The sequence below is a fragment of the Rhopalosiphum padi genome, chromosome 2 (genome assembly GCF_020882245.1).
Source record: "Rhopalosiphum padi isolate XX-2018 chromosome 2, ASM2088224v1, whole genome shotgun sequence".
Classification (NCBI taxonomy): Eukaryota; Metazoa; Arthropoda; class Insecta; order Hemiptera; family Aphididae; genus Rhopalosiphum; species Rhopalosiphum padi.
In genome coordinates this window covers 40,465,208-40,487,629 of record NC_083598.1, presented here as the reverse complement: position 1 = coordinate 40,487,629, position 22,422 = coordinate 40,465,208, and the positions used below count along the sequence as shown (strand labels likewise).

Sequence of the window (22,422 nt, the reverse complement as noted above, 5' to 3'; positions counted from 1 at the left end):
CTTTAGGTAATATCTAAGAGTAGATAATTTTCCTTGTACTTTACAAAGCTTCCCAAACCTAATCTACGTATTTTATCGAATGACATCAAATATTGTGCAGACAGTATTTTGATTAATATTTGAAAGGTTAAAGTCATACAAAAGAAGATGACAAATCACTTACCTGGTTGGCTGACATTGTATAAGTGATCTTGCAAGTATGGATACGGCGACGGCACGTATGCACTAGCCACCAACGATGCTTTAAACTGCCCGAGAACTGACGAGAAATGAAACAGTTTCATGTCACCTGCACCATTTCCGACCGGCCGAGACAACTGCTGATTAGAGAGTCTACGAGAGTTCTTGCAGCCCAGAGCTATATAAATGAACACGCAATCACAATAAAATATATTATTAAAATATTATACACACATTAACATAGTTGTCTGTTTTTGTTAGTATAGTAATTTATTCAAATTTTCAAGTTTTTTACACCTTTATAAGGTCTGTCGTTTTTCATTTAACGTACCTCTAAAGAATTCTGCTGACTCGTTCGTTTCATTAATAGTCTTCGGTTTCTGCAGGACGACTCCATCGCCAAGTCCTAATTCAATTCCGTCCAATTCCGACAGACGACTGGCCACTTTTAACGATAACTGTAATAATACACATATTATTGTAAGTTATATTAAGTAAAAAGTTTAACGGAATGGTTTTACGGCTTTCCAAAAATTTATATTCCAATTTCGTGTAATTAGTTTTAATATTAGCAAATTGACGTATTACTAAACTTAAAGAACAGCAAATATAAGTATAAGTTTTTCACAATATTTTAATTTTGGGTTATGTACATTTTTAAATTGTATTATTTTACATATTTATATAATCTGCTATTGATGCACCTTTCTTTATATACTATTATTTTGTTTTTACCTTATCTCAAATAAGTGCTTACAATTATATTTTCTTACTTTATACTCAATGTTAAAAGTTATTTCTATAATAATAATAAAAATGAATACTTGATTTGCATCTTTAAAAGTTTAAAGTGATATTTGTTCAACTTTAAATAAGTTTATAATAATAAATTAATGTAAATTACTATTTATAAGATATTTATTTTGATATTTAAATTAGAACCCGACAAGTATTCAAAAACATTTTATTTATATAAACTTAATAGCTCATGACAAATTTTGAAGCTTACATCTAACTAACATTGAACAATTTATTTCTACACAAAAAAAAATATATGATTTATTTTTAAAAAATCATTTTATAATTAACATGAACCAGAACTCCAGAACTCGTTTATAATAGAATATACTATTAAAAAAAAAATACTAGGTACTCGAGAGTTGAGATTTATAGTTGGGACTATAAATCAGTAAATACTTCTATAGTTCTATATTTATATGTGGAGCGATAAAAAATAAAAATTGTGTACAATAAGTATTAAGTATGACTTGTTCGTTACTAATTAAAATCTAAAGAGTGTTCTAGTTAACAACAAATTTGAAAAATTGATGGACCATCAATTAGCATATTATGTTAAATCTATCTAGTAAAAGAACAAGCATTACCTCTCTGATTGCATCTGAAGATCCATTTCCGTGCCAAATGAAGACCATACCGTTTTCAGAATTGAGAAGAATGAATGACGTTTGGCTACGTAATTGCGTCGTGGAACACACTACCTCGGTTAAATGAGCTTCGTTCTCATTAGCTCCGTGGACCATGAATAGACGCCAAGTGTCTGAAATTGATTTACTTTAATTATAATCGTCTTATATATAATGATATCGTGATGTAGTATACATATTGCATTCTATTAAAAGAAACTTGGTGCAATTTTAAATCGAGTTTTTTTTATGTGTATTATTGTTAGAAATACGATTATTATTGTTAACCACACATTGAATTAATTACTTGGAGTCAAATTTCTCTTGCCACGGTAAACAATCGCGGTTCCTTTAAATAGATTCCAAAACGCCGGCGGCTCGTGACCTTGATCGATTCTCAATTGCGGCCCTTGTTCTGTGTCCAGTTGTACGGTCAACAGGGCGGCTGCACCCTGATCATTTTGTGTAGCGTCACGACCATGCCAATACCAGTATGCGCAGCGATTTCTGCCAGAAGTAACCATACGACGGGATGGCAACCCGCTAAGTTCTCTACCTAGATAATTGAAGTTAAAACACAGGTAAATATATTAATATCTTAATAACGTATACTAAATATATAATCTTAAAGAGCAAAAATTTAAATTAAAGTCATATTTATGCAATGTCCAAGCTTCTAACATTTCGTGTAAATAATATTTTTCTCATAAATTAACAATATTTCCATTTTCTCAAGTGAAACATAATACAATTAAAAGTATTTATCAACTTATTGTAGACTAAAATGTATAATAAAATATTTTGTGAAAATGATTTTTTTTAATATTGAATACATTATTAAGTATCAAAATATATACAATAGTTATAAATGTTATCTATTAATATAATATGCAATTATTTTAAAATTGTATTTAAAACACATCACAAATTGACAGTGTTATTATATAGCAGTGAAATATCAAACCATGTTAAAGCATAATATTCTATTCGAAATGATTGTGATTATTATTTTATTGTGAGATTTTTTTTTATATAAGTAAATAATATATATATTATTAGTGAAGTATAAAATTTGCAAAAAGTTAGCCGCCGGTATAAGGTATTTTAGATAGATAATAACATAATATTAATAATAGCAGCGAGCAAGCTTTGAACATGTACCTTGGATAGAAACGTTGTACATCCATCGGATAATGTATGAGTCGCCGCTATGAAAATGACCAGTAGATTTTAGTTCCAATTCGGTGCTGTCGAATTCTCGGACATGCCATACAGTCACCCCGATGGTGTTTATGACAAACTCACGTAATGTCTTTAATGAGGATAACAAAAATTTGGTTCAATACTATATTGTGCACATGATATTGTAGATTATATAATATTTTACAAACTTACGTCTTTGTCGTAGTACGATGATCCACGACCGAGATGACTACCTTCCAGGACTAAATCAGGCTCATGGACTGACATTTTCAGCATCTCGTCTGCATCAATCGCGTTGATTTCGGTCGACCAATTGATCTACGGATAAATGTTTTAATTTAATAACAAACTATAATAAAATATATAATGATCAGACTAACGCATGTAGTGTCATGTTCTCCTGTTTCTTTGTCATCGCTCTTTTTTGACGACCTAATGACCCTGCTATAATCCGGCCAATCTGAAAATTTCTCTCGGAACAAAACCGTCTCCATATGTTGTGTTATCTTGGCGAATAGCGTCCATTCAGGTCTCTTTGCTCCTGATTTGACGTACACGGTGTCTTTATCTACGTAAAATAAACTTACGTGAAAACTTTAAACAAACAGATAATCGAAAAATATTATCACGATACTCACTTCTGTCACCCAAACACGTAGCCACGTCGATTGGGCTGACATCGAATTGCGAATAGTCGTAGCCGTCGTCGTATAGCTGTCGAGCCAACTGAATAGCCGGCCTGCGTTTGGTGATGTTCACGTTTTTGCCGTACCATACGTATATTTCACTACCAAAGTCGAAAACCAATGTCTAAAAAAAAAGTAAACAAGAACGGTTGTAATGGGAGTCATGCGGTAATATATCAATAATGATTATAATAATAAAAAATTTCACACTTTTGAGGGATCTAGTATTTCTATTTTGGCAACAGTTTCTGATATTTCAGGTAACATTACGAGTTCATCATTAGTAACCTCGTACACCACGTTTGTGGAAACGATGGCTGCTTCATATAGCTCATCTTCGTCTGGGTGTCCTGCTCCTTGGCCTGATCACATACGTAATTATAATTAATGTTAAAAACTATATTTCGCGAATATAATTTTACCTTTGATGGAAGTGGTTTCACCGGATGTAACGCCCAGTAGAGTCCAAAACTTCTTTTCGTGTTGACTGTTAGGCAGCGAAGAATCACAATTGATCGTATACAACTGGTTGGCATATTTGCATCCCAGATCTTTCTTGTCAAAAATGCTTTGAGCCACTTTAGCGGCATGCGATCGTTCAATAACGTTTGAATATTCTCCGATCCATACAAAAATCTAATCAAAATAAAATCAATATGATAAGTTTAGTTTATATAATGGAACTGCTACAGTTTAATTGAATATTTAAATATTAACCAAAATCATACACTTTTATATACTCGATTTGAAAAAATATGATCCCTCAACCTTTTTAATGCGTTCAATAATACCAATTATTATAACATATAAATATGAAGAAAATCATACTTGTGAAGGCGTTACTAAAACATAGCAATCGCCTTGATTGACAGAATCAGCAGATGGAGATACAAGACGAGTTTGAACCCGCCGTCGGCCTTTTACGTGTAACAGCATTAAATCTTTGTACGGTGGCAATAGAGTAGGAGTTGAATCCCCAGACTTTCGAAGATTCACGGATGCAAAATCTTCTTTACTGGCCAATGCTGCAAGAGCTTCTCGAGCCAACGGAGTGTTGATAGTTGCTAAATACCAACCATAACAATGATGACTTTCAAGAATAAATACATAATACAATATTGGTTAAAGGTCCTTACATGTTTCCAAACTACGTTGTAATAATAAATTAGATTTATTTTCTGTATACTTTTGTTGGGCCAGATCACGATTTGTTGCTAATGCTTTCAGTGGATTTTTCGACCCCTCGTGTTTTCTTTGTTGAAATTTAACCTTTTTTCGTTGCACGAGTCTGAAATCGAGAAATACAATACAAAATATTCAATTATTCATAATAAAAATATCTATATACTTACAAATCAGATCGTGTCGATTTTAGATGATCAAAATCTACATTATCTATTTGACCGTCATTAGATGTCTGAATCGAACTACCGAAAAATTTATCGAAATCATCATCGATCATAATTGGCACGTTCACGATTTTTTCTTTTCCCATGTTATTTAATCCATTTTCTAAAGGTATTTTTTCTGACTTGTTATTGAGGTAAGATTTTGTCTTACTATCAGACATCGAAAGACTTCGACGGACGTTTATTTGTTTGGTAGACTCATCACCTATTTTTTTTTTCATTACACCTATAAAATAAACACCACAATAATTGAAGTTGATAAATATTTTAAAGTTTAGTTAAGTTACTAGAAGATGATTTTTCTAATGAGGAACGCTGAGTGACTGACAGAAGAACTGGCGTAAGAGGTGGTAAAGATTTATTTTGCATTTTTCCAGCTACTGTAAAATTAGTAGTGTCTTTTTGTTCAATTCGTTTTTTCCAGTCCTTAGAAGAGGTTTCTAGCCGATTAAGTCGATCAACTAGAATGTTATCTATGCATTCAACTGGCTCTTCAGTAGACTTAACTTTTCTAGTAAGTTGCTTACGAAGTAAATCTTGGGCTACCTAAAATACTAAAATTAATTTTTTTTCTAATAAAAATTAGTTACTTAACCTTACATTTATTGAATTATTTGACACTTCGTGATCCTCTGGTTTTATTTTTAATAATCTTTTTTGCCAATCCATCTGACCACTTTTCTTCAAAGCTACCAATCTATCCTTTATAGATCCTCCATTAACAACTGAAGTGCCGTCAGTATTATCACTAGACGGTTCAATTAGTTTTTTAGGCTTAGGTAACTCTTCATTTTCTTTAGTCATGGTTCCAAATTTTTCTTGTCTAAAATTTAAAAATGTATTTGAAAAAGCTACAATTTTAATTATTATTTGTGTTTCTTTTACCTAAGCAATTCTAATTTCGAATTATTGTTGAATGATCGATTTATAGCTACATTTCGAGAAATACGATTTTTAGTACGCTCACTATCAGTGGATTCTTTTACAGTTTTAACAGATTGAACTTTAATTTCTGGATTTTTTTTCGTCTTATCTTTAGATTGAATTTTAACATCGGTGGATTTTTTTAGAGTGTTTTTTGACGGGGCTTTATTTTTTAGGATAGTTTTCGTTTCGTCTTTTGGCTGAATCATAATATCTGAGGTTTTGTCGTCTTTTGATTGTTCTTTAAGACATTCTACTTGAATTTTTGTTGATTCTGCCATTTTGTTCCTTGAATATACTTTTTCCTCTACTTTATCAATGTCAATAGTACAAGTGTTACCTAAATTTAATAACCATACATAATATATATATTATCATTTTAATCATTCAACGAAATATGTCAGTGTATGCATAGAAAATTAATTATTACAGATGAGGAAGTGTACAAAAAAAAAAAAAATAAAAAAAATAAAACAACTAAACGTTACCATTAAATATACGAAGCCGATCCATTATAAAGCTTCCTAATTTCCTTCTTGGCAATCTTCCTTTTACATTTTAAGCAGAATACAAAAATAATCACCAAAAACGCATGCAAAAGCAAAATAATTAATTTTTGTTAAATATTTTTTTCTACAAATACAATTTAATAGTATACATAAATACAATAACTGTCAATAATAATTAATACGTGAGACTAATGAAAAACAACTAGGCTGCAAATCTAAATTATAATAATGTGTTATAAAGTAGGTATTAATTATTCAAAGTGAAATTAGATTTGATAGATTCGAAAAGAGAAACGATAAAGATTTTCTACAAATCAAGCTAAATGTAAATAAATTAAAATTGAAAATAAAATACTACGTTATATAATAAAATAAATAAATTAGTTTTAATACAGCATGTTAATTTGAAATACTAAAAGAAGAAGTAAATTAAATATTTTACATATTATTATATTTGTTTATTATTTTAGAAACAGTGCTAATAGTCTAGTATACTACTGAAGCTAATTGTAATCATTGTTATATTTACATAATACTTGCTACAAGTACGTGACATACCATTATCATCGTCGTTTTTGCATTTAGCACTGTTCAGATTTTTAGCTTCTTGTAATTCGTGGTTAGTCACTGGCTGAGTCGAGTAACGATTGGCAGCATTTAGCTTCTTTTCTTGGCACTGTTTATATTTCGAGGATCTACTTTTGGCTATTTATACATAATATACATAATACATATTTTCAGTAAAACTATTAAATATAATATCAGAAATTAACGTACGCCTATATTATAGTATTTTGTAATGTAACCAATTATATAGCCGTGTAACTAGCCGGAATGGGCGGAATGTATGCATGGTAATAAATCGAGTCAAATCGAGAGCAAATTGACAACAGTGTTTTTTAATATTTTAATTACCTAGGGGTTAATAGGTTATCTGATGATTGTTCGTTAAATGTTTACAAATAGAATAGTTAGAAATAAAAACGTTATACAAAATCTCCGCAGACGCGAAAGTACAATAGCGGTTTAGAATAAAAAGTTCAAACGTCTATATTAAAAATCCGTTAATTTAATAGAATTATAAAAAAAATAATATGATAATTATTCTCTAGACAGATTAGTTTTGTTATCTAAAATGGTACACAATTTATTATCGTTATCTTTACTACCTATTTTTGTTATTTTAATTCACATTTTTTTAAAGCTCTATAGGTACGTCGTATCATAAAAAAATTGTTTGAAAAGATAAGGCTACGAGATACGTAATTAGTAATAATTATATAAATACCTGTGCAGATATTACTGTTGACATCCGATGATATGACACAGGTATCTGTAGCGGTCTTATCGAAAATACTATGGAATTCGCGAGTTTTCGCCGAAACGCTGTTGGCGCGCTTCAAGGTCACACCGACAACATTCTCGTTATCAACCCAGCTACGACTGCTGTAGGCGGGTGTCGAAACGTTTCTTATGATCTGAGTGTCGTTTTCCGAGTGCGTAGTAGCAGCAGTAGTTCTAGAACGATAAATATGATAAAATCGCACGACAGCATAACACACGCGTCATCATAATATTATCATATATACGCCGCGATTGTCACCTTGAAAAACATACTTTTTAACGGCATTGATTTCGCTAGGAGTCACAGGCTGCGTGCGAAACCTCGTACGGTCCCGGATGCCACGCGTGTGCTGCAGTCTACAGTCACGGATGCTGCCGGGATCATCTCTAACGACTCCGGACTCTAGGTCAGATATCCTCTGGGCGACCGACGGTCGTTTGGACGACGAACCGCACTTGGTCACACCGTCAGTCTTTGGTGTAGACTTCAGGATTGGTTTCTTATCGTCCACCTCCACCGCCGCCGAAAAAATCTTCTTCAAAATTGGCTTGGGACAGTCTCTGTTTGGTTCATCCACCACCGCCATCTGACAGCGATCCCGATGCGGGCGGACGTCGCGTTCGCCACGCCTTTTTAGTATGCCATGTGACGGCGGTTCTGGCGACGGTTCGCTCGTTTTCCGTTTTAAAATCGAATGGAGTTCGCTAAAGTTATTGCTAAGCAACGTCTCATCGTCGCAAGACTGACAGCGGTTTTTCAATATGGGTTTCTGCGTCGATTCATCGTCAAAACTAGCGGACTGTTTTTTTAGTATGCCCTGCCTGCAGAACGATGACTTGAGGTTGAACGTTTTCAAGGAACATTGTTGTACCCGAGGGTCGGCGTCGACGTCCGCCTTTATTGCAGGCGTCGGACCGTCTTCGTCGGTAGGCATTATTTCAAGAGATTTCCGTTTCAAAATAGATTTCGAACTATTAGGCTGATGACGAATGTAGTGGGGTTGATGGTTGTGGTCCATACTGCTACAGTGATGATTATTAAAATTATTGATATACGAAATTCGATTATGCAAGCTCAATGGAATAATATTGTGTTCGAACGAATAAAAATTATTATTACTTACATACGAGTTTGATAAATAATTAGGGCATTTTGAGCTGAAAAAAAAAATAGTAAAAATATACTATAAATTTTCTATGTATGTATTATGTTTGTTAGATCGCGTAATAACAACTAGTCGAGCTGGACCGAAGTGCGTGAATTAATGAATAACATCTTTCCTAACAGTCATAATGCAACCTTACATGGTTTGAGAGTAACAGATCCCCTCCAGTATTTAATAGACCTTCACAATCGAATGATTTACCGTCATTTTAGCATTAATGAAAGGTACCTATAGCGTTTTCCAGCTTTGGTCTATTACACGCTCAATGATTTTAGTGAAATCTGACGATATAGACTAGCTTCGTGGAAAACAAAGAAAATATCGTAAACACTAGCACGGTTCCACATTATATATTGTCACAACAATTGGTTGACTAAAACATTTTTAGTATTATCATTATTACTTATTACGGTAAAAGAATTTTAAGATACACATTTTTGTCGAATTTTATGACATCATCAGCATCTATATAACATACGGTTAATCAAATGATCCGTGTTAATATGATATACTATATAGTATATTATACTGTATAATTTTTAAAAAAAAACATATTATTTTAATCTTTTTACTAAAGTTATGCTTTGAAAATACTTTATTAATATAATCTTTGAAATATTGTTCGAAACATCAACTTAAAAGTTGTTTGTTATTCTATATATTCAGATAAATAACTAGACTATAGGTTTGAAAAATTATTACATAATTTTTACCATTTTTTACAAAACCATAAAGACGATATAATTGTTAAAATAACTTAAAAACAATGTTTTTTGTCATAGATAATAGTTTTACAATTCGACATTTAACGATTAAGACATAATTAGATTTAATCCGTGTAAGAAATCAAATACATTATACTTTTCAGAATTAACGACTCACTGATTGATGTCAACATAGTTTGTATTGTTTTTAAATTTAAAATACAAAACAATATTTGATAACCATAGTTCGTAACTGATGACTCACAAGTCCAAAACATGTATGTTGTATAATATCATATCCTTATTAGAACTTAATTATAATATAATATGTATTTTGTTATGTAATCAATAAACTTAATTATTTTAATTTTAGGTATTAATTGAAACATTTTTTTAGTATAAAACGAACAAAATAACACGAGCAAAGCTTTTTAAATAATTAAAAGATTTTATTTTAATTTTGAATCGTTATTTTTTTCTTTTAAGGAACTAGTTTGAATTTCAAGTGAAAATTCTCAGGGTTTACGGGGTAAAATAAAATAAAAGGAATGCTATTATTTATGTTGGTGTTTCTGTTACCATAATTAGTACTTTTTATACAGCATACAATTTAAAAAAAGTGGTAATGTAATTAATACTGATAGTAATAATAATGAACAATATCTATCTATATATATAAATAAACGATAAATTTAATGATTTCAGTATATAAAAATGATAAACTTAATGATTTCAGAGTTCCCATGTTACCGCATGATGTTCTCATTACAAGGTATTTAACACTTATCGAGTAATTCTTTACTTTTAAAAATATATTTTTTTTATAGGCCAAGTTATTAGATACCTACTTAAATTTTTATAACCTCATACTACGTCACAGATTTTCAACCTTTCATCTGAACTGACAATATTTAAATAGAAAAATTATTGTAATCCTTCATCTCAAACCACATAATAATATTATCTGATTAATATATTATGTTTTAAATTAATTTAAATCAATGTTTAATTTAATTTAACTAATTAATTACTATTTATTAAATCATTAAAATTAGATTTAAATTCTTCACATTGTATTTATTTGAATTTTATTGCTGAATTACTTAACGAATTACCCGTTAAGATCATTTTAGAATAATTTATTATTATTACACTATAAATAATAAATATGAATATACTAATAGCTATTATTAAGCGGATTAAGTTTTAAAAAATATGGGAAGATTTAAAATACTAATACACAATATTATTAAATTGTTGATAAAAAAAAAAAAAAAAATATAAAGTATTATAGTAATGCAGAATAGGCGAAATAAAGTAAATAAGATATAATAAAATAAATAAATTATAACTGTAAAAATGAATTTAAGCCCATTAGGAACATTGTGTGTGTAATGAATTTAAATTAACTTACATCATAATACGTTGGAGTTTTTCTGATTTTAAATGTTAAGTTACATTCCAATCGTCCTGAAAAACAATCATGTACTAATTTAAAATTAATAATATAATATATTGGTACGTATAAATATTAAATATTAGTAACAAAATACAAGTAGTCATTTTATAATTTAGGAAAAGTTTTTCTTATATATATAGGCATGTGCTTGACAATACATAAAATGTGTTATTAGTGTTTGGACTAATATAAAATAGGTAGGTATAAAAAAATATGTACGCTGCGTTATTAAACAGTAAACACAATATTTAGTCTTTTAACTACATATTTCTATGCCTTAAGGCCCAAGGGGAAACAAATCTTAAAAATTAGTTAATGCATATCTACTATACACGCATAGACAGTGTACATAAAGCAGGTATAGGTAGGTATTACAGAAAGAAAAAGCAAGTTGCATATATCTTCAGGGCGAAAATGTATATATATATATGTATACGGCGAAGAATTCGAGAATTCAATTTAGAGAAAGTTGTCACTAATCAATTGTCAAAGTGAGCAAAATAAGAAAGTTAACCACCTCGTTCGAGGATTTAATGTTTTATGTATTCAACTTGCGAAAAAATACGAGATTAATGACTTAATTTTTAAAATTTAATTGTTAACTATGTTATAAGAACAAAATATAATTTAACTAGGTGAAATAAGAAATAACTGCGATAATAATATGACCGATATCATAGAAATTTATTTGCTTTGATACAAATATAGATATAATATATTGTAAAAAAAAAAGTTATATAAATTGTAAGTATTATAAGTGTTATAACGTTTTAAACAAAATTATTAGGTATTATTATTTTGACAAAATGACACACCTTTGTAGTTTGTCTTCATTGTGAACTGTTCGTGTTACTTTATTTGGTGGGTCAAGATTAAATTTAATTATCATATACCATAGAATACATCTATACATAAACCGTACCTGAGTATGTTAATTCTCAGTCATTATATTTTTGAAACTCAATATGTTTTTTTTTAATTTTTTTTTTATTATTATTCGACTGAATACATATATTATTACAATAAAGGTAGTATTATAGATATAATTTTTTACGACAACAGTCTGCACAGACTAAATTGTACAGGCGGAGAGTGAGCAAGACATAAATACCGTGAGAGGGAGAAGGTTAAGGAAAATAATCAACTGTGTAATAATAATAATATTTAATATGCGTTGTGCAGTTTTTATTTTCTCCGAGCGTGTACATTGCGTTATTATATTACGAAATTGACTAAACGTACCGTACGTACACAAAAATATTTGGTTTACTTCTAACACCTATATATAGGTATAATAAATAAATAGTAATAATAATAATAATAATAATAATAATAATGGTAGTAAATAAATAAATAAAAAAAAGCGACAAAAAGCTTAAATATTAATTCAACAACAATTTAGGTACAAGAGCGAATTATAACTTCATGAAAGGCGTCTACACAGATGTAAAGCTATGAGAAAGATCAACGCTATAAAAGTGCCGTACGCGTTTACACTAAATAATTGATAAATATATACTGTGATGTATAAGCACACCTCCAGATAACCGGGCATACAGTTTGGATACTCCGTTGAAGGTACACTAGCGGTAGATAGGGATGATGACGATGATGATAAATCGTTTCGAGATTGTTCATAATTAGAAGTATCGGTTCGATTTTTGGATGTACTCGCAGAAGAAGTAACGGCTGGCACTGGTGTAGGTCCGTCGCTGTGGATGTATGTGTATTCGGTCTTCGGATCGGCGGCGATAATGGAGAGTACATTGGCCGGTTGTTTGGCTGTAGCACAGAAACTAGTATTTTTGTCTCGCGCTTGTTTATTGCCTACCACCACAAAATCATCGTTTGATCGGTTATCAGTCGATCGAAGATACCTATGGGCGTACTCTCGTTTGATGAGCTCTCTGAAATTCGTTTGATTTTTATTGTTAATACTTTTGGTCATCAAATCTAAATTTGTGAATTGCACTGACGCGCTAGGTGTTTTTTTGGCCATATATTTTCGATGCTCAGAATCATAATTTTCAGTGTGATAACTTTTAGAGCACATTTGAGCTACGGGCAATGTTCCGTTTACGTTCCGTTTGTTTAAAGCGTTCGATAATGGACTAATCATTTTTAATTTTAGCAGCGGTGCATCGTTTGTAATACAAGTGTCATTCGTTAAACATAATTTATGAGGCTCATGCTGTAATAAGTTCGTGCATAAAAGAGACTTACTTAATTGATTGGCTTCGCTAAAAGTGAATCCTGTCAGCATAATTGGTTTATGATGATTTATTTTGACTACCATCAAGTTTTGTTGGTTATCAGCTGTGATAGAATCGACCAAATCGTCATATGAAAGTTTAACTTGGTTTTTTTCATTATAATTGTAATCGGATGATCTCTTTTTTATTATCCAATGTGTATCGTTTTTTATTCTATTATTATCTAGTTTTGGAATCAAGTCGTCAATTCTGAATCTATTCCTACGAATGAACGAAAAGTCAATACATGTTTTAAATTTATGGTCTTTTCTAAGAGAACGAAATGCCAAATCGTCTTCAACGGTGTCTGGTATTTTTCTAGGGTGGAACGAAGGTTTATACCGGCCTTCAGGTACTGCGTGTAAATAATCAGTAGCAGCGGCGCTCACGATAGGACCTAGAGGTATTCCAAACGGCGGTTGCGGATCAGAAATTTTTAGGAAGTTGAGATGTTGTCGTTGGCTCCTGAAAACAACGTCATCGAGTGTTATGTCAGGCTCTCCGGACGACGGTTTAGGTATTTTATCGAGATTATAAACTGTCGGTAGAACTAAGAGAAAACTTCCCGACACAAAACTTTGCCGTTTTGATTCTTTTTTATTCAACCTTCTATAAGCCATATCATCAGATATAATATCGGGAACGCCTGACCGTCGGGTTTTAGGCAAAACTCTTTTAACAGTTATACAATCCAGTTCATCAAAACTCTGGTATCGCATGTTTTGGTGTACTGTAGGAAGGTCGCGCCGTTCAGCTCTGTCCAGTAGATCCTCATCACTTAGTCCTAAACTGTTATACATGTCTTCCAGTTCTTGAAGAGATTCTTCAACGGTTTGCATTTTTGGTACTGAATTTTTAGATTCTGTCGACAAAGTCTCAACATCACAGATTTGAATGGGTCGTCTACTTCTCGCTGGTTCTTTAGTATAATACTCATTTTTATATTCCTTCTCATCGACGCAAGTCTTCACATTATCAGGAATATTATCATTAGAACCCTGTGAAAAATACGACGAATCTGATTCTCGTGACATGAGTCTATTATTTCTAAAATAATAAACTGTTGTAATATTAGGATCTCTGGGCGGAGGAGGAGGTGGAATTTTCTTACCAACTAGTTTGTTTGGATTTACGGAAAATTTAGGATGTTTTTTACTGTAATTAGTTTTATATTGGTAATATCCGATATCAGATGAACACCTTAACGGTACATTTTTTAAAACTGAAGACGTCTGATCGTTATTTTCTTTAATATAATGTGACGGTTGATAACTATTTCCGCAACTTCTATATACGCCGATATCACTATAACAAGCACTTGAACTAGAGCTATACACAGAGTGTTGTGATGTTTTCCATTCGTTTTTAGTAGATTGACTGTTCAAATCTTCATACGTGGACATGTGATTTGTGTACTGTAATGAATTACACCTTCTTATTAGTCTGGGACTACAAGTGTATTGCTCGATAAGACAGTCAGTAGAACGTTCTAAGTGGTCGTTGCGTGCCACTTTTTGATTTATTTTTCCATCATATGGGCAAAAGTCCACACTCTCTTGACTTTTTTTCAATTTCTTTTTTTTTGATAAAATTCCAATTAATGACCATCGTCTTTGTTTTTTATGACTATTAGTCTCGATTTTTTCATTTGGCACCGGCATAATTTATAACAATCTGAAAAATATAATATAGTTTGTTATTTCATCAATTGTAATATAGTTTAGTTAGATTTAAATATAATTTGTGAGAATTAAATTAACTTAAATTACGAAAGTGACGTAATTAACAAACAATACGAACACATATTACAAAGACCTATTTTTTTATCTCTCCCTTGTTTTTAATTTACACATACAGACATACGTAACCAGTTACTGTAACTTCACAATTTCTATTGAACGGTAAAATTAAACTATTTTGACCTTGAAAATCAAAACTAGCCGGAAATTCAAGGAAAAATAAAATGTCCAAAATAGTACATTTACTATTATTATTATTATGATAAGAAGAAAAATATAGGTTGAACAACTAAAAAACAAGACTACCTATTTATTTATTATTTAATTGTTCTAACTTCATTATGATTGAATTACGCTTTGTTTATAATTTTCCTCGAAATGCATTAAAAATATTATTATTTTAATTTTTAATTACCTATAAGACTATTAAAATTCAATTTTATCTTTATTTTTGTTATTATATAATACAAGTATACAAAGAGATGGTTGACATTTCATTAGCTTAAATTTTTTTACGTTTTTTTCCCTTGTTTCATCCGATGAAAAAAACCGGTATTTTTAATATTTATTTAAATAATTAAGTAAAATACAGAATTGATAAAAATAAAACGACAACTTATTACAATCAATAAATGAATAAAATATTATAATTTTAACTATATACTTGCGGAATATAAAATATGACGTAAATTATAATTTAAATAATTTATATGCAAACTATTATTACTATTAATAATGAACAATGAATTGTAAGTATTAATTATTATTTAATATGAAATTAAGCATATGTTTATTAATCTACTAAACCATTTACTTTATCTAAACCGCTTTTTCTTAATCACAACATATATTTTATCGATGTAATTTACTTACAATTAATATTTCAGCAAAAACAAAAAAACAATTATTTTAATTATGGTTTGATCATTGGCAAATGCAATTTATAGATAATACTTCGTAAGTACGCAAAATCAATTATATTTATATAAATATTAAAATTAATAGTGAACACAATTTTTGCATTTCAATAATTTGTATTAAGATTGTCTATTATGCTTTAAATCTATGAAAACCAACTTTTACTTAATGTAGTATAAAATATAAATTTTCAAATTACATATATATATATAGGTACCTAATAGCTACACGAACCGTACTATAATTTCAAAATACTGTAATTCTATACAAATTGTACCGTCATATTGAAGTAAATATTTATTAATTTGTCATTTGAAACGAACGAAACCACACTAATTTCAATAATATCATGTTTATATGATAATATAATTAAATATGATTGAAATTCAGTTATGAACCAACGTCAATTTGGCAATGGTGAAGTGTGTTCAGTTAAAATAAAATGTTAACCCGTTTAAGTGCCCCTAATCAACGTTATTGCAATAATTTTTCATTAAGGTCATTTACGATGTATACTGAAACCTATTATGAGTAAATTTACTTAATAGAATCAGAATTACTGTATTATAAAAATTATTAAAATATTAAATAATATAATTAATTTGGTACACATAATTAAAAATCGAGAGTACCTAATAATCAAAATTAATTAAAAAAGCATTACATATAAAAATAATAAAAATATTTATAATATCGAGGTCATAAAAACTAATAATGTTAAAAATAAATTTTTTTCTTACCCTTATTACTTTATCTACTTTTTAAATTATTTAATTTTATAGGTATTTAAAACTTTTATAAAATATTCTATATATACAACTAAAAAATGAATTATTTTACATAGGTACTAATTATTTTTACACGAATAATATTATACCTCACGTCATAAAAACCAACTTAGATAAAATGTATTCACTTTAAGCCCCACTCATACTCAAATGGTAGAAAATTTATTATATTTCATATCATATTTTTTTAGGATAGTTATATAACCAGCTGAATAAACTATTGGCGTATGCTACTACCTTTACGGCTCCACTACTATGGTAAAATTATTGACCTATTAGATTTACAATATAAAAAATACGAATATTGCATTACAAATTGATAATCTCGCACAAATAACAAAACGAATTATGATTTTATGACCTCAATTATTAAATCCTAAAGGCCGATACAATAACGAATATTAGATATCTGTCGGCATTATATTTTGGCTACTTGTATCGAAATGAAATATATAATATTAGTAAAACGAGTCAATAAATATGTTAAATCTTACCAAAACTCTTGTAATTGACTAGAAGAACACTCTCACCAATATGTATATTAATTTAACTTTCTCTGGGGAAACAAATTTTAATAGGCTTTACTACACACGTAAAATATAGGTAGTAAAATACCGCCAATGAGGTCGACCGCTAAAACAACACTGCGGCATTCATGGTTCTGTCTTGTCCATACCAATATCGTTACAAACCCCTTCTACTATCACATCACCTATATGGCAGTAATATTTGACATTGAGCTCATATGCACACGTATTAGGATAGAAACAAATACACGACTGAGAATGACAGAAATTATGTACCTACTATGGTTAGAACGTTAACATTATATTATTTATATTTGTATAAGAATACGTAATACAATGTAGTATATACTTTAAAAAGATTTAAAAAAAAAAAAAAAAAACAATTCATTGTTTTTAAAATAACATCGGAATTAGTAATTTTGAAAATTCGATAATACTAATAAAATCATTTTTTAAAACCAAATTAATGTTTTTAATAATTATACAGTAAGAAAATATACTATTTGTTCACAGGTCTCAGCAGACAGCATTCGCAATACTTGAAGACGACAAAAAATGATGAAATGAATCCCAAATAAATTATTTTTGGATATTATAGTCACAGATATTTAATACGATTAAATTTCAAAAATTAGATACTTTATAATATCCTAAATAAAAAACTGGACTATAAAAAACTTATTTGCCGAAAGTCTGATTTTTAATTGGACATATATTAAACAACTTTTGAATTCTATACAATACAAAAGAATTTAAAATTTATTTAAAAAAGTCTGATGAACAATAGCTTGCTTTAATAAAGATTAATACGAAAAAAAAATTAAAATCTATATAACTATATTTTAATATATTTATAATTTATAGTATTTATACATTTGATTTGAAAATTATATTTTAAAAACAAAAACAAAATTTAACTGGAATAAAAAGAAAATTAGAAATAAATATAGTATTTATTTGTTGAAATCAAATTTCCTAATTCATAACTATATTTAAAATATTAATGAAATATGGAGATACATTTATTAAATGCATTAAAAAATAAATAAATTAGTATTTAATTAAATTACTTACCTTATACATTTATATGTATAGTGTAGTTGTTAATCTTCGACTCCAAATCAAACTATTAATTAAATATTTTTAAAATATAATATCATAATTTAATTAAACAACAGCATAAACTATCAAAAATGTACTTGCATAATAGTCATATTGTATTGAATACTATAATAATATAAAAATGAAGAATAAATGTAATATTTCTTATAAACAAATAGGAAATATTAAAACAAATCACAGTATATTTCTTATATTAGATTATATAATATATTATGTATTATTTATAACACATATAAGTAATAGGAAAAGGAAAATTGGTTATTAAGGTTTTATAAAACATGTAAAAATAAAAATATAACCTATATCCAACTAATTCTAGTATTATTCTTTTTTTTTACTCATATATATAGTATTTTGTCTTAAATTTTGCAAAATCATGGACATTTTTTTCTATTCAAACTAAACAAATTCATTTGTTATGAAATCACACAGATATTATTATACATACACAATATCATCAGAACTTATATCAATTCATGTGTATAATAATCAAAGATCTTCTTTTTTATTCAATTTGTTTTAAGCATATTTAATTATTTAAATTAAGTCCTTAACTTTTTAGTTTTTACTTATAAGTTTAGCTAAATTAATAAGTAATATTTTATCAAATTAATAGTATTTATTTTATAGCTTTAGTTAACATTTTGCAAGTCACTAAAAGTTCAAATAAATTATGTATATTTATAACTTTGGATAAAAATACAAATCTAATAAATATATTTGCTACATAAAATGTGATAATTACTGTAACATGTAGATTTTTTTTTTCATTCAGTTTGTGGTTTTTTAAGAAAATTCTATTCATTAATTAGAAAATATCCATTATATTATTTTTCTGGTTTTTATATGTTAAAATATGCTGAAATCATTTATTCATAACAGTAACCTATAAACATATTATAATTTTTTGATGGATTGCTACAGGTAAATTATGTATATCAGATTTTTATGCATTTATCATATTTTTTAATAACATCTAAATTAATGTGGAGTAAGATAGAATTTTGTTTCATCACTCAAAGAATTCAAATTCATCAATTTAATTTTGCATATTTTGTTCGATTTTTACTTATTTGATCATATTTCTATATTCATCATGCTTTTAGTGCATATTTAAGGATTTTCGTATTATACTAACGGAATCGGCATGACTAATATTAATAGATCAAAATGTCCCGCAACTGTAGGTTTATGTAATATTTGCACCAACCAGGAATAGTCAGTTTTCACTCGTATCGGTACTTGGTTTCTAATATATACCTAGTACCTACCCATGCATATTATTTTCAGATTAACAAAAAATTCAACAGCAATTTGCAAACATCTTTTTTAATTTTCAACTTTAATAATAATAAATTTTATTATTTTTTTAAAATTATTAATTATTTATTATTTTAAATTTTTAATAAATAAAAAATGTTATTGATGCATATTTTTTAAATAAATTATAAGCATATTTTTACACGTTATAGTGAATAATTGCATGCATATTTTTAAATTTTTTAGAGCATAAACATCCGTTCCCTAGGATGTTAACATAAAATACATGATAATGTGCTATAAGCTTATAAAATAATTAAAATATAACTTTATGTTTAATTTGAACCTTTATAACTCATAATTTATGACTTGTAAATAGACTCACCATCGATACATTTTTATTTTAATAAAATAAAAACAGTAGGTATGGATTTTAATGATTAGATTAATAATTTAAAAATTTTAATTTTTAGTAATTTTATTGGTTATTAAAATATGTAACAACTAAAAAAATAACATAATTTAAAAGGATATAAAAAAATAATCATTACAATAACATCCGCTTTAGACAATCACACTTAATAGTCAAGATGCTTATTGTCACAATTTTTTTACTGCATAATATCATTTCTGAAGTTTATTTTTTAACTAGTCCATTGGAGTTTTTAAATGGGTTTTACCGTATAAGAAATTTTACTAAAATTTAATTTATTGAAAAAAAGTTATTATATTTATCAAATTTATAAACAAATTAATAAAATAATAATAATACTATTAATTTATTTTGTGATTTGCTAAATTATGAATATTAGAAGACAATTTTTATATGAACTGTTAGAGACATTTCCATATTTTGAAGTAAGTTTATCAAAATATTAAAACTAAATATCATAGTAACTAAATAAAAGTTATAAAAAAAAAAATAATAAAATATATATATTATATTTTTTAAAGTAAATAAAATATTTAGGTTTAGTATAGATTTTAGTTAAGATAATAGATATTCTTGTGCTGAAAACTTCAATATTTAATATTTTAGTTATACGTGTATAAGTTCTAATAAGTAAAATAAAATACTACAAATAATTATCTTTTATTAAATAATGAAGTTAGTTTTTCATGTTTGACTAATTATTAATAACAAAAATTTATTAATTTATAGATTTAGGTACATATATTTTTATTTGTCATTAATTATAACAAACATATAAAATAAATATTATTATTTTATAAGTATATTGCATATCTTCAATTAATTAATTATATAATTATATTTATAAATATAAAAATTAAATTATTATTTAGTATTTACTATTAACTCCTAATTAATTAACACCTATTGGTTAAAAAAGTTATGTGAAAGTTTTTCAAGTTAAGATATTTTGAATTATTTAGTTTATGTGAGCTATCTTACTAAAAAAAAAATTTAGTTGAGTTAAAATTTCTGAATATTTAATTTTGTATTTATAATATTTATATGAATAAATTTTATATTTTTATGACATTTCACTTTGAATTATATTTTTATAAATGAATATTAATAATGATAAAAAATATTATGATTTATATATTTAATTTAATAAAAAACTAATTTATTTGTTATATTATTTAATAATTGAACTTTTAATTTCTAGGTTGTAAGAGGGGACATCAGATATATGATGTAGCCGATGCAGGAGAGGGTGAAAGGCAGGGGGAACTTTCTAAATCCACTTAAATCTATTAATTATAATACTATAAAATATATGCATACAAATTTTGAAATATCCGCATCACCAATCAACAAAATCATTAATCCATTTTAATTTAATTATACTAATGTTATTTTTAAACTTGAAAAATATGAATTGGTAGTAGATATTTTAAAGTAATTTTTAGTTAATTAACACATTTAATAATAAAAGTTGTACATATAATTTCTGTTAAATTATTTTATCACTTCACATTTATAGTGTTATAACAATTATTGCTCGAAACAAATTTAGCCGTACTAACTGCACCTATTTCCTGTCAACAACTAGGTGTATTACTAGGTATATTAGGTGTTTATAAATTGAACTATTGAATATTTAAATGACCAATTTAGTGTTTACACAATTGTTTAGAATTTGTATTACTTATTAAATACTGCAAAAATATTTATTTTAATTTAAATAGTATTAAAACTTTAGGTATAATCAAAATGTTGGTAATATTAGGAATACAATTATTTATAAATCATTATTAACATTTGATTACAATTAAATAATACTTACCCACTCAGACTACCCAATTCAATATTTAAATATCAAAGGGTTATACTGTATACAATGTTAATGAAAAGGAATATAATATGTAGGGTACCTACCTATTTATTATTATAGCTGCCTTGAGAATATTATGAAAAAAGGATAAAGAATGTTTTACTTTATTAATAATTTGTTAAAAAAAAATTAAGTACCTATTATTATTTTTTATTGGTTATAAAATATAAACATCATAATTTTCTTACTTTGGCATCCAGATCAGATAGGTATTGCACTGAACCATTACATAATAGTATTTAACAAATTTCTATGATTATTGATATGTCAGCACTAGAGGAACAATTAACCCATGAATAAAAATAATAAAAATAAATAATACAGTTACTTAAAATGATGTAAGGAAATAAACAGTTTTTGAAAAATTAAGATTAAACAATAATGAAAAAAAAAAGGAAAAAGATTCGTAATAAAATTAAACTAAAACCCAGTAAAACGTCTAAAACTACATACTAGGTCTACGACCTTTAATCTGTGTAACTGCTGTGATAAAAAAATAATAAAA

The 22,422-nt window shown here is 27.7% G+C and overlaps 2 protein-coding genes across 5 annotated transcripts in view; both read right to left on the bottom strand.

Moving 5' to 3' along the window:
• Positions 1–13,296, bottom strand: part of LOC132919878 (supervillin) — a 19,433-nt gene extending 6,137 nt beyond the window's left edge. Inside the window, exons 1-22 of one of the 2 annotated variants that reach the window (XM_060981782.1) lie at positions 13,232–13,296; positions 10,964–11,019; positions 7,953–8,837; positions 7,624–7,853; positions 6,894–7,040; positions 6,315–6,374; positions 5,788–6,166; positions 5,503–5,725; positions 5,190–5,448; positions 4,846–5,128; positions 4,630–4,781; positions 4,322–4,557; positions 3,916–4,129; positions 3,704–3,855; positions 3,446–3,617; positions 3,188–3,375; positions 3,000–3,125; positions 2,766–2,916; positions 1,912–2,160; positions 1,566–1,738; positions 512–638; positions 164–358 (exon numbers count right to left, since the gene is read on the bottom strand). In XM_060981782.1, coding sequence (XP_060837765.1) covers positions 164–358; positions 512–638; positions 1,566–1,738; positions 1,912–2,160; positions 2,766–2,916; positions 3,000–3,125; positions 3,188–3,375; positions 3,446–3,617; positions 3,704–3,855; positions 3,916–4,129; positions 4,322–4,557; positions 4,630–4,781; positions 4,846–5,128; positions 5,190–5,448; positions 5,503–5,725; positions 5,788–6,166; positions 6,315–6,374; positions 6,894–7,040; positions 7,624–7,853; positions 7,953–8,837; positions 10,964–10,968 — 4,606 coding nt within the window. In that variant the 5' untranslated portion in view covers positions 10,969–11,019; positions 13,232–13,296. Of the gene's footprint in view, positions 1–163; positions 359–511; positions 639–1,565; positions 1,739–1,911; positions 2,161–2,765; positions 2,917–2,999; positions 3,126–3,187; positions 3,376–3,445; positions 3,618–3,703; positions 3,856–3,915; positions 4,130–4,321; positions 4,558–4,629; positions 4,782–4,845; positions 5,129–5,189; positions 5,449–5,502; positions 5,726–5,787; positions 6,167–6,314; positions 6,375–6,893; positions 7,041–7,623; positions 7,854–7,952; positions 8,838–10,963; positions 11,020–12,545; positions 12,630–13,231 lie in introns of those variants that run through there. The other variant, XM_060981780.1, reaches the window with a different exon arrangement.
• Positions 12,158–22,422, bottom strand: LOC132919881 (uncharacterized). 3 transcript variants are annotated; one of them, XM_060981787.1, is made up of 3 exons: positions 22,106–22,422; positions 18,307–18,358; positions 12,158–14,934 (listed from the first exon to the last, which is right to left on the bottom strand). In XM_060981787.1, exon 3 carries the CDS (start codon positions 14,919–14,921, stop codon positions 12,432–12,434), a length of 2,490 nt encoding a protein of 829 aa, XP_060837770.1. In that variant the 5' UTR covers positions 14,922–14,934; positions 18,307–18,358; positions 22,106–22,422; the 3' UTR covers positions 12,158–12,431. The 3 variants fall into 3 exon arrangements, with proteins under 3 accessions (XP_060837770.1, XP_060837771.1, XP_060837769.1); XM_060981788.1 differs by lacking the exon at positions 18,307–18,358; XM_060981786.1 differs by lacking the exons at positions 18,307–18,358; positions 22,106–22,422 and adding an exon at positions 17,200–17,473.

Coding starts and splice junctions, on each gene's coding strand:
- LOC132919881 (XM_060981787.1), bottom strand. CDS start 14,921: ATGCCGGTGCCAAATGAAAAAATCGAGACTAATAGTCATAAAAAACAA.